The following is a 12,522-nucleotide window of genomic DNA, read 5'->3' on the forward strand; positions in this document are numbered from 1 at the left end:
TTTTCAATAGAAGAGATATAATTTCATGAAGAAAAATGCCATCTAAAGTGGCAACTTGGATGAATTAAACAAACTGGATTGGAAATGAAAATTAGAGTCAGTCCCAAGATACTTGACAATGTCTCCTCTTTGTAGATTGTTTAGGAAAATGCTTTCACCTATGTTGTTTCATTTGTTACTCACAACCAGTCTGTCTTGTAGGAAAGGCAGATGATATGTTAATCTCCAGAAAAAAAAAAAATTGAATTCAGAGAGGCCAAGGGGCTTGCTCAAGATTCTGCAGTGAAGAATCTACTTGCAAGAATTTTAACAAAGGTTTTCAGATTCAGAATCCACAGGATGACTGCCCTTGAAATCCAATGGTCACATATAATAAGGTGTCTTTGAGCAGGTAAGGGAGGACCAACATTTCCTAAAGCCCTTCTTCTCCTTGCTCTCATGTGCCAACCTGAGCAGCCTTCCTGGAGATTCTGGAACATGTTAAAATTTATCTTGCTTCAGGGCCACAGTTTGTATCATTCCTTCTTTCTGGAATGTTTTCCACAAGCACTGTGTGGCTCCTTCTCATCCTTCAGGTATCTGCTGAAATATTCCCTTCTTAGAAAGGACTTGCTGGCAACCCTGATGGATGTGCCCTTTCCAACTCACCTCTTCACCTCTTTACTGAATCTGTTTTTATTCCTTTTGCTAGCACATTTTATAATCTATAGGTAGTGTTTAACGCAACAGTTTGCTATGGACCGAAATTTGTGTTCCTCCAGCATTCATATGTAAAAGCCCCAATACCCACTGTGATAGTATGTGGAGGTGGGGCTTTGGGAGGTAATGAGGTTTAAATGAGGTTGTGAGGGTGGAGCTCCTCATGATGTAATCAGTGTTCTTCCTTTTTCTTTTTTTTTTTTATTTGAGACGGAGTCTTGCTCTGTCACCCAGGCTGGAGTGCAATGGCATGCATGATCTCCGCTCACCACAACCTCCACCTTCTGGGTTCAAGTGATTCTCCTGCCTCAGCCTCCAGAGTAGCTAGGATTACAGGCACATGCCACTATGCCCAGCTAATTTTGTGTATTTTTAGTAAATACGGGATTTCACCATGTTGGCCAGGCTGGTCTTGAACTCCTGACCTTGTGATCCACCTGCCTCGGCCTCCCAAACTTCTGGGATTATAGGTGTGAGTCATCACGCCCGGCCAGAATTAGTGTTCTTATAAAAAGAGAAAGAGAGAAGTAAATTGCCTCTGTGTGTGTGTCTCTCTTTCTCTCTAAGACATGGGAGGACACAATGAGAAAATAGCTGTCTACATGCCAGGAAGATGGACATCACTAGGAATTGCGCCTGCTGGCACCTTGATCTTGGACTTTGCAACCTCGAGAACTATTCAAAATAATTATCTGTTGTTTAAGCCACCCAGACAGTGATATTTTGTCATGATGCCTGAGCTGACTAATATACAGTTTATCTGTACATTGTCCCTCTAGATTATACACTATCCAAGTCAGGGACCATATAGTTCTATAAAAGATAATTTTATGGCTATAAGTTTACTGCTATTTCCCCAGCACATGGGGGGGAAAATAATTGTCAGAATTGTCAGCCATTAGAGAGTTTATTTACCTTAAGGGTATCTGACTAAATGATCCAGCTATTTCTCAACTTCCTAAATAGCTCAAACCTCATAATGTTTAAATTGTAAAATATCTGTTGATTCAAGAGGGACATATTAGGTGGTCTCGAACTTTGGACGTCTCTTTCACAAACTTCCAATATTAGGCCATCTATTGCCAGACCTTCTCAACTTAAACAAATCTTACTTTCAACCCCACTTCAGCCACCTTCACCGTGGCCTAACTTTTGCCCTTGTTATTATACATAATTTTCTAAACTTAGAATCCTTAATCACTGGCATTATAGTTATTTACTTCAACCTCCAACACTGATAGGTCTCTTAAATCCTCGTTTTTTCAACTCTTGTTTTTTGTCATCTTAGAAATTGCAAATTCTTGAAAATCACGAATCCTCCCTATAAATCAGATCCCTTCATATCGTATTTTCAATCCAAGTTTGGCTCCATGTTTAATCATCCAAATCAAAGGTTAATAAACTATGGCCTGTGGAATAAATCTGGTCTGTACCTGTTTTAGTAAATAAAGTTTTATTGGAACACAGTCATACTCATCCATTTACATATTTTTTACATCCATTTTCATGTTACAATGGCAAAGTTGACTAGTTGCAACAGAGTCTCTGGCTCACAAAGCCTAAAACATTTTCTATCTGTCCTTTATAGAAAAAGATTACCAACCCCTAATCTAAATCAGTGATCTGTGAAGTAGAAAGTGAAAGATGATCTTTTGGTGCTGATAAAAACATATTATGATTTAAAAAAACAAAATAAAACACTTTATGGCCAGGCGTGGTGGCTCATGCCTGTAATCCCAGCACTTTGGGAGGCCAAGGTGGGCAGTATATGAGGTTAGGATATCAAGACCATCCTGGCCAACATGACGAAACCCCATCTCTACTAAAAATACAAAAATTAGCTGAGTATGGTGGCATGCACCTGTAGTCTCAGCTATTTTGGAGGCTGAGGCGGGAGAATCACTCCAACCTGGGAGGCAGAGGTTGCACTGAGCTGAGGTCGTGCCACTGCACTCCAGCCTGGTGACAGAGCAACACTCCATCTTAAAAAAACAACAATAACAAAAGAAACACTTTACTGAGGTATAACTAGCAGACAGAAGCTGTGCATAATGCATACAACTTGAAGTGTTTGTTGACAAGTATGCAACCATGAAACCATCACCACAATGAATGTTATAAACATATCCATCACCCCCAAAGGTTTCCTCTGCCTTATTTATCTATTTATAAGAATACTTAACATAAGATTTGCTACCCTCTTAGCAAATGTTAGCAACTCTTTGAGTGTGCAATATAGTATAGCTAACTATAGGCACTATGCTGTACATAGATTTCTAGGACTTATTTAACTTGCATAACTAGAACTTTTTACTCTTTGCCCAATACCTCCCTGTTTCCCCCTCCTTCATCCCCTGGCAGCCATCATTGTACTCTCTGCTGCTGTGAGTCTGACTGTTTTGGATTTCTCAAATGAGTGTGATCATTTAGTATTTGCCCTTTGCTGTCTGGCTTATTTCAGTTAGCCTAATGTTCTCCAGGTTCACCAATGTTGGTGCAAATGACAAGATTTATTTTTTATTAAGTCTAGATAATATTCCATTGCAAATATATACCATATTTGCTTTGTATATTCATCTGTGGATGAACATTCAGGTTGCTTTCATGTCTTGGGTATTGTGAGTTATGCTGCAGTGGACATGGAAGAACAGATATCTCTTTGACATACTAATTTCAGGCCTTTGGGAAATACTCAGAAGTAAAACTAATAAATCACACGGTAGTTCTATTTTTAGTTTTTTTGAGGCGTCTCCAAACAGTTTTCCTTAATGGCTGTACTAATTTACATTCTCACCAACAGTGTAAAAACGTTCCCTTTTCCACACATCTTCGTCAACACTTAAATTTCATCTTTTTGATAATTGCCATTCTAACAGACCTGAGGTGGTATTTCATTGTGGTTTCAATTTGCATTTCCCCAATGATTAGTGATAGGGATATTAAGCTTTGTTATTAATAACCCACTGGACATTTGTGTGTCTTCTTTTGAGAAATGTCTATTCAAGTCTTTTGCCTATTTTTAATAGAATTACTTGTTTTCTCATTATTGAGTTAATTTCTCCCTATATTTTGGGTATTAGTCCCTTAATAGATGTATTATTTGCAAATATTATTCTTAACCTGTGGGTTGTCTCTTTATTTTGTAAATTGTTTGCTTTGCTGTGCATAAGTTTTTTTGTTTGATGCAGTACAATAACTAATAGATGAATGGTCTCTTTTTTCTTTTGTTACCTGTGCTTTTAGAATTATAGCTTAGATTAATGTGTAGAGATTTCCTCATGTTTTTTTCTAGTAGTTTTATAGTTTCAGATCTTATATTTAAGTCTTCAAACCATTTTGAGTTGATTCTTGTATATGGGATATGATGTGTTCAATTTCATTCTCTTCATGAGGACATCCAACTATTTTCCAGCACCATTTATTGAGAATTCAATAAAGTTGCAGTATATAAAATCAACATAGAAAATCAGTAGTTTTTGCATAAACTAACAATCAACTATCTGAAAAAAAAAATTAAGAAAATAATTCCATTTTAATACCATAGAAAAATACTTAGTGGTAAATTTAACCAAGCAGAAATATGGAAAGATCTATATTCTAAAAACTATAAAACATTGATCAAAAAAATGAAGATTACACAAATAATTGGAAATATGTCTCGTGTTCATGAGTTGGAAAAACTAATATTGTTAAAATGTCTATACTAAACATCTAAAGAGTCCATGTGATTTCTATTTTAAAAATGTCATTTTTTATAGAAACTTAAAAAAAAGTTAAAATTTATATGGAACCAGAAAAGACCTAAATAAACAAAGCAATCTTGAGCCATAAGAACAAAGTTGGAGGCATCACACTACCTGATTTCAAACTATATGGCAAAACTAAAGTAATCAAAATGGCATGGTACTAGCAAGCAAACAGATACAAAAACCAGTGTAATAGGATAGAGAGACCAGGAATAAATCCACAAATTAAAAGCCAGTTGATTTTGACAAAGATGCCAAGAATAAGAAAGGGCCGGTTTCTTTCATTATTTATTCTCTGTATTCTTTTCACCTCAGGAAAAATATCCAGTTTTTTCAATTGTCTATGCATTCACTAACTTGATAATTCCTTCATTCACTCATTTGTTTATTCATTTAATCTCTCAATTGATTGTCCATTCTATAAATATTCAGATTTCTTATGTGTTTCCTCAGAATTGGAAGTGTAATACTCAACAAGATAACTATAAATCTCAGCCTCCTACTCCTGTGTTTACAGTTTGATGAGGGAGGCACATTTAGATATGCCATGATAATTGCTTTGCTTAGAGAAATTCAAGTTGGTGACACCTAACCCAGATTGGTAGAGAAAGGGAATTCTTCCACTGGTAATGACATGATTTTCTAAATAAGTAGGCTCAATCAAGTCAAGAAAGGACCTGAAAGACTAATTCAAGCAGAAGGAGGGTATTTTCAAAGGTCAGAGTGTGTAGTAGAGAGAATGGGCAGTGGAACAGAATTATGAAGTGTTCCAATGACTAAAAGTGAAGTGACAAGCTCCTTGTCCAAGAGCTTGGATTGTATTCTAACTGAAATTAATATACACTAAGTGTCTGAAGAAGGAAAATAAAATGGTCAAGTTTTATTGCACAAAAATAATCTGTTCCTTTTATGTTATGTTTATTTTTCCTTTTAATTTTCTGACTACTCCTTTCTGACAATTTCAAATATTGTCACAATTTCTGATGTAGAATACAAACTAAGAATGGGTTAGGGAACTGAGTCAGAATGTTCCTGTTGGACAATTCAATCATGTTCTTCTAAGGATGTGCTTTTGGACATTATGGAAACTATCTTAGGCTCTCACTTGGATCCTAGAAAAGAAGGCACCTGTTAAAAGGAATGTCCAGCCCCACCTAATTTGGCAGCTGCCCCTCCAAGCTAATGACACTAGGGATGTAATGGATTCAAGAGGCTGATGATGCCATCTGGTCAACCCATGTGACTATTTCTATCAGCTTTATTTCTGCAACATCCTGTGCCCACAAAGGGGACACAAGATCACTTTATAATTCCCTCACCATATTAAGATACAGATATGCCCAGAATCTTAAAGGCAAGAATATGATTGAAACGTCAAGTGGGGACTTGGTTACCTAAATTATGCCCTCCAAAAGCCAATCTCTTGCCACCACCAGTGCCCTATGGGTGGAGCTTCTCAACAGATTACTCAAAACACAAACTTTCAAAAAGGGAAAGTTATGACCTGCTGGTCATCAGGCAATTATGGAATAACATTTCTGGAATAAGGTTTGCTCAATGCCCAAGAGATGAGTTGGCAATACCACAACAATGTCCAATTCTTAGTGGGTCCAAGACCATGTGTTACATTCCTCTCATGGTTACTTGCAACTTCACAGTTCTGCTGTCCTTCCGCCCTCTCTGCCATCTCTTAACTGGGGCTTTGACCTCCTGCCCCTAAGTTTTAACCCTGTGAGATTACTTGTCTTTCCATATACACTCTGATCACTCTGACCCCCATTCTGTAGATTCAGGATTTTCTCTTTTCTTGGATTATTCTCCAGCACAAGTAGAAAAATACTGTGCTTCAATGGAAAGTGCATGTTGTTTGAATCATACCCTTTCAGATTATACAATTCTAGTCTTTCATTATCTTTGAGCCATTTTATAGTTCTGTAAACTAATATTAATGTGTATAATTCTTGTCTATGGACATGTAAATTGTGTCCAGTGGTGATTTAATTGACTTGTCTTCCTCATTGTGGAAAATGCTAGTAGTTTTGCCTCTATTTGCCCATTTATTTCTATATTCCAGATCTATAAATGTATTTCTGGGTTTCCCTTGGACTCATTCTAACATCTCTTCAGTTTTCTCAGTAATGAATTAAATTAAATCTTTAATACCTGTTCATATTTCTGTCAGTATGAGAGTATGAAAAAATTATTTTTTGAAAATTATCTTTTAATAGATGAAAAAAGAAGGACTGAATAAGAGGTCCTGAAGTCCTGCTATAGTCCAAAGGGAACTAGATGCAATGCAATGGGATAATGTTTCCCCTGAGACCTCTTTACTAGAATCATTTAGGTTATTATAAATGCAGATAGCTGGGTCTCTCCTTAGACCCACTGAGTCAGACACTCTAAGAGGAAGGTCAGGAATCTGCATCTTAGCAAGTTGATGTTCAGGAGTGTTAGAGATTCAGTATGACATATGAGAAAAAGTAGAAAGAAGGACTTTCCAGCAACTTAAATATACTTGGAAAGATAGACTAATGTCTAGATGAAACTACTGATGAGTCTTAAGACAAATATGTTACATATATACCTGGAAATGCATGTATAAACCAAATCTAAATAAATCAAAGCCAAATTTCTTTTAGAAATAGTGAGAAATAAAAGAGTGAGGATTTTGTCACTCACATCCTCCAGGTAAAACATCTTGTATCTTTTTAGCCTAAATAGATGCTGTGGTTTGAAGGTGTTCCCTCCAAAATTCAGGCACTGAAATTTAATGGCTGATGTGATGGTATTACACATGATGGTAGGTTCTTTAGGAGGTGGTTAGGCCATGAGTGCCTCCCCCATGAATGCAAGGAAGGATCTCATAAAAGAGGCTTCTCGCAGCATTCTGTCTCTTGCCCTTCCACCTTCTGTAAGTGAAGACACAGTGTTCCTCTCTTCTGGAGGTCACAGCAACAAAATGTCATCTTGGACGCAGAGGAGCCATCACCAGCCAACAGAACCAGCCAACAGCTTGCTCCTGGACATCTCATTTTCTCCAGAACTGGAATAAAATAAATTCCTGTTTTTTAATAAATTACCCAATTTCAGGTATTTTGTGATGGTAGCAAAAACAGACTAAGACAACTAGTATGAAAATATGCATTAACAAATAAAATTAATCATAATATATGTTTGCTTTTAAGAGAAAATAAATCAATACGCTTTCTGTTGATAGGTTTAATAAATATTGGTTGAGCATCTCCACTGGGGATATGGCATTAAGACAAGATCTCTTTGATCTTAGTACTTTTATTGCTTTTTAAATAGGATCAAATATACGCAAGATAAAAAATAGAAACATTATATATTAGATTTGGGAAATGTTAGAAATTCCTTTGAAGCTAAATTACAATTATCATTTTATGAGCTTTACCCCCAAAATATTGTGGTGCTCACCAACTTGCTTAAGTAACAGCACTTGCTGTCTTCTCAGATACAATATCAGAAACTCAGAATCCAAATGGAAAGTGTGAGTTAATAGAAGCCTCATAAAGCAAGAAGTGCTTTGGAGTGTATGGAAGACATCAATAAATGACACGTATAACATCAAGTGCAAAAGTGTGTGCTAGGAAAGTTCAAAAAAGAAAACAAAATCAGTAAGTAAGGTAAGGCCAGAGATTGAGGAGTGGATAGCTTTCTGGAATTCAGGAAATGCTAAAATCTATGGAGAATTTGCATGGGCGAAAGATCAGATTGGAAGACTTTCTCTGTGGAGGCATCCTGGATCTAAGTCCAGAGGTGATCCTGAGCCACCTACTGTGGAAAAGTGTCAGTGAGCAAGAGCCTGTCTGATGAAGGTGGAAGCTGAGCAGCCTTCTACTGCGCATCACCTGTGTATAGGCCAGATTCCAAGAGGTTGATATTCTGCTAGTTTGATCTTTCTCAGATAGCTGAGCAGAGAGGGAGAAGTTTCACTCCCAATACCAGATGTCTCCAAACATCTAGATGCTTGATGTTATGTATTTCAAACAGCAGGTTTGATAAAGCTGTTTTCACTCTCCACTTGGATGTTGGCTGTCAAGACTGTCATTAACTTCTGGGAGTTCCCGAATCCTCAGAGAGAAAAATAAGCAGTCTTGACTGCAATCAGGAGCTGGCTTTGAGCCCCACATGGCAACATGCCTGTATTTAATTAGAAGTGACTTAGTTCTTGGGATTTACTGTGGATTGAGTCTACGAAGCTGGAAGCTTTCTATCCTAAGTATTCCATTGTCTCCTCATGCGTATTTTATCAAATTTCTCCTTTAACCATATGAGGGTTTTCAAAGTTGATATATAATGCTTAGTTGTGTGGGGAAACTAGTATGATTGTGACGTGCCTTATGAAGAGACCATGCTTTTTAAGTGTTAAAATTATTTTGAACACTAACTATGCTGAAGACCAGATTTTCTAGTCTTACAGATGTTTTCCAGTAGACATATTTTGCCCTTTTAATAAATTGATTGCAAAGTTATCTTCATTTTACCTTCACGATGTCATACCCTTTCATTTTTCTATCTTCTTCTAGCTAGGATCTGCTGGTCCCCAAATGTAGACACACCTCTGACAGCAATCTCAGAGCCATTCCGTATAAGAGGCACTACAGATTTAATCAACTTTAGCTCTAATTGTTCAGCATCATCACCTGGTCGCCAAGTCAAAACTGAGCACCCTTTAATCCATCAACAAGTTTTCTGTAGCCATGAAAGGTTATGAAATGAGCACAGACATGCATATACAGTCTTTGTGTTTAAGGGGTTCATGGTCTACCTGATAAATGCATTTTTAAACCTAAAATAGACACTCCATTTATTTCATAATTGTTTTAAGCATCAGTGATATAGCAAGCACTGTACTGGCTTCTGGGCTATAATAAATATAAAAAGACCACAAGTTTGAATTTCATAACATTGAACTATGATGTTTAAATATTATGATAATCATAGTAAGTGACCTTGAGGAACTATGGAAGATTCCTGCATGAAGCAGAAACAAGAGGTTGAAGAAAAACCAACTGGTTTGGGAGCTATACAAATATAAATATCAAATAAAAAAATCAATAGTTTGATTGATTATAAAATCAATACATCCAGAAAATAAATGTGCGACCCCAAAAGCTTGGGTGAAGAAAGTCTTCTGTATGACACTAGGAAGGGCTAAGAAGGAAATTAAAAAATGATATTGCTGAGAGCCAGGTGCTTTTTGTAGGACACACACATACAAATGAGGGAAAATACAAAGGCCCTATTGTTGTGGATTCAAAATAGAGGCATCACTGTGTCTATCTCATCAGGATTTAACCAGAGAAAAACAAAGCAGTAGATATCTATATTAAGAGATTTATTGCAAAGGATTGACCTATGTAATTGTGGGCACTGGGTAGGCAAATCCTAAGTCCACAGAGCAGGCAGCAAGAAAGCAAGCTGGAACTTGTGGGCCCAGGATGAAACTGCAATACTCATGTGGATGCTCCTTTTCTTCAGAGAAGTCTCGGTTTTGCTCTCAAGGACTTTCAGTTGATTAAACCAGTTCACTCACATCATCTAAAATAATCTCCCTTACTCAAAACCAATTGATTCTGGACTTTAATCACATCTATAAAATATCATTACAGTAACACCTAAATTAGTGTTTGAATAACTGGGAACTGTAACTGATATGATTTGGCTGTGTCCCCACCCAAATCTCATCTTAAATTGTAGTTTCCATAATCCCCATGTGTTGTGGGAGAAACCAGGTGGAGAGAATTGAATCATAGGAGCAATTTTCCCCATCCTTTTCTCATGATAGTGAGTTCTCATGAGATCTGATGGTTTTATAAAGGGCTTGCCCCTTTGCTCAGTTCTCATTCTCCTTCTTCCTGCTGCCATGTGAAGGAGATGTTTGCTTCCCCTTCTGCCATGATCGTAAGTTTCCTAGGACCTCTCAGCCATGCTGAACTGTGAGTCAATTAAATCTCTTTTCTTTATAAATTACTCAGTCTTCGGCAGTTCTTTATAGCAGCATGAGAATGGACTAATAGAGTAAGTTTATCAAGCTGACACATAAAACTTATCATCACAATGTGTAGTGAATATTTGGTAAGTTAACAGATATATTCATAACTTTAAAAAAAAGGATAGTGATTCCTACTTCAGGGTGGTGGTGTAAGAGTTAAAAGGGTTAGCATAGATAGATCACCTTTCTATCATTGATCTAACGTTGGTTTTTAGGTACATCTGTGTCTTGTTTTTGTGTTTCTACTTGCATTTCTATCTCTGCCCGCCCTTGGGGCTATTTGGATGTCACTGACCTCTTCTTCTTCTGAGCTCCAGTCTGCTCCCTGTGCCACTGAAATCTACACTCCCCATTAGATTCATGGAACCCAGATGCCAGCCAAAGACGTCGCTTTCCCTCATGACCCAGTTGAAAAAATTCTCTACCCCTCTGCTAATGCTAGAATATTTAGGAGTGAAAGTCCTTCCCCTCAGAGATCTGTCAATTCCCAGCCTTATATCCCAAATCCCCTTTTCATCCAGGTTTCCTACATCATTTCTTGTCATCTCTGTGCTATAACTCATTAACCCGGGCATAAAACTCAGTAACTACTACTGTCCTCCTCCATCCCACACTCCCCTCACACCAATAATTCTTAAACACAGCAACCCAAATTGAGAATTTTAAGTAAAAGTGAAGGCAAATTTAATTGCAGGAGCACATACAACATTAACCTGTAAATAGAGCTCTTCATTCTAAAAAAACAAAAACAAAAATAAAACAACTCTGTTGTCTTCCCTTCCCCGTCCTAAGCAACATGCAATAGTGCATCTCCAAGTCTCAGATTCTCTGTCTCTTCCTGGACTGCCCATCTCCTGATCAACTCTTAATTTCTCTTTCTTTTCAGGATTGAATTAATGAATCCTTTCCTTTCACTCATACAGGGTAAGTTTCTACCTCCCTAAGCCTTTCTGTTTACTGACTAGAACAACATCAGATTATACCTCTTCTACTCCAAGTGCTTTCAAAGGAAGTCCTCTGCCAAAGCAAACATTACATTTTTTTCCTCTATCTGTTTGCCTTTATTCTCTTTGTATTTCATCTTCTCATCTAGATTGAATAATCTTTGAGAGCACAGATGTTAATTTATATTTTTTCCTTTCCATTTCTACCTAGCATGAGGTGTCCATTGAACACCTCATGAGGTGTCCAGTTCGTCCATTAAACAAACTGGATAAATTTTTATTGATTAGTATCTTGCTAGAGGTGGAGAGAGAGGTTAGGGGGCAGTTAAGGAACTATCAGCTAGCCTAGGAGATATTTGAGCTGCAGAGATTTGACTACCTTGTTCAACGTTATATCCTTAGGGATTAGTACATAGGCTTGCAAATAGCAGGTATGAATAAAAAATTATTGGATGAGTAAATGAATTTAAAATACAAGTTTCTTAGGCACTATCTTTAGACATATCTGTGTTTATGTGGTATGCAATGGCCCACAAGGTGTCTATGTCCTAATCTCTAAGATCTGTAAACGTTAATTTGCATGACAAAAGACACTTTATAGATGTGATTAAATGAAGGGATTTTGAGATGTGGATAATATCCTGGATTCTTCATATGGAATCAATGTATTTACAAAGGTCCTTGTAAAGAAAACAGAGAAGCAGGAAAATGAAGGTTACAATAAAAAATATGAAGACAAAGAAGAGGTTAGAGTGATGTTGGCTTTAGAGATGGAAGGAGTCACAAACTGTCTTAGTCTGTATAGTATTGCTATAAAGGAATAGCTGGAGCTGGGTAATTTATTTTTTGAAAGATTTATTTTGCTCACTATTTTCATGTCTGGAAAAGTTTAATACTGGGCAGCTGCATCTGGCAAGGGCCTCAGGATGTTTCCACTCATGTCAGAACATGAAGGGGAGCTGGTGTGTGTAGAGATCACATGGGCGAGGGGAAGCAAGAGAGAGGGAGGAGATGCCATACTTAAATTCTGGAATACATATGCAGAACGTGCAAGCTTATTACATAGTTATACATGTGCCATGGTAGTTCGCTGCACCCACCAACCCATCTTCTA

The 12,522-nt window shown here is 37.2% G+C and overlaps 1 protein-coding gene across 2 annotated transcripts in view; it reads right to left on the reverse strand.

Moving 5' to 3' along the window:
• Positions 1 to 7,168: 7,168 nt before the first annotated feature.
• LOC105716832 (uncharacterized) overlaps positions 7,169 to 12,522 on the reverse strand; it is a 98,757-nt gene continuing 93,403 nt past the window's right edge. For both annotated transcript variants that reach the window (XR_001107374.2, XM_012451640.2), the window contains one exon: positions 7,169 to 7,488. Coding sequence is in view for 1 of the 2 variants with exons in the window: in XM_012451640.2 (XP_012307063.2) it covers positions 7,307 to 7,488 (182 nt within the window). In the remaining variant the exon portion in view is untranslated. The remainder of the gene's footprint in view (positions 7,489 to 12,522) is intronic.

Source organism: Aotus nancymaae, unplaced genomic scaffold (genome assembly GCF_030222135.1).
Source record: "Aotus nancymaae isolate 86718 unplaced genomic scaffold, 86718_ANA_hifiasm-v0.15.2.pri h1tg000036l, whole genome shotgun sequence".
Classification (NCBI taxonomy): Eukaryota; Metazoa; Chordata; class Mammalia; order Primates; family Aotidae; genus Aotus; species Aotus nancymaae.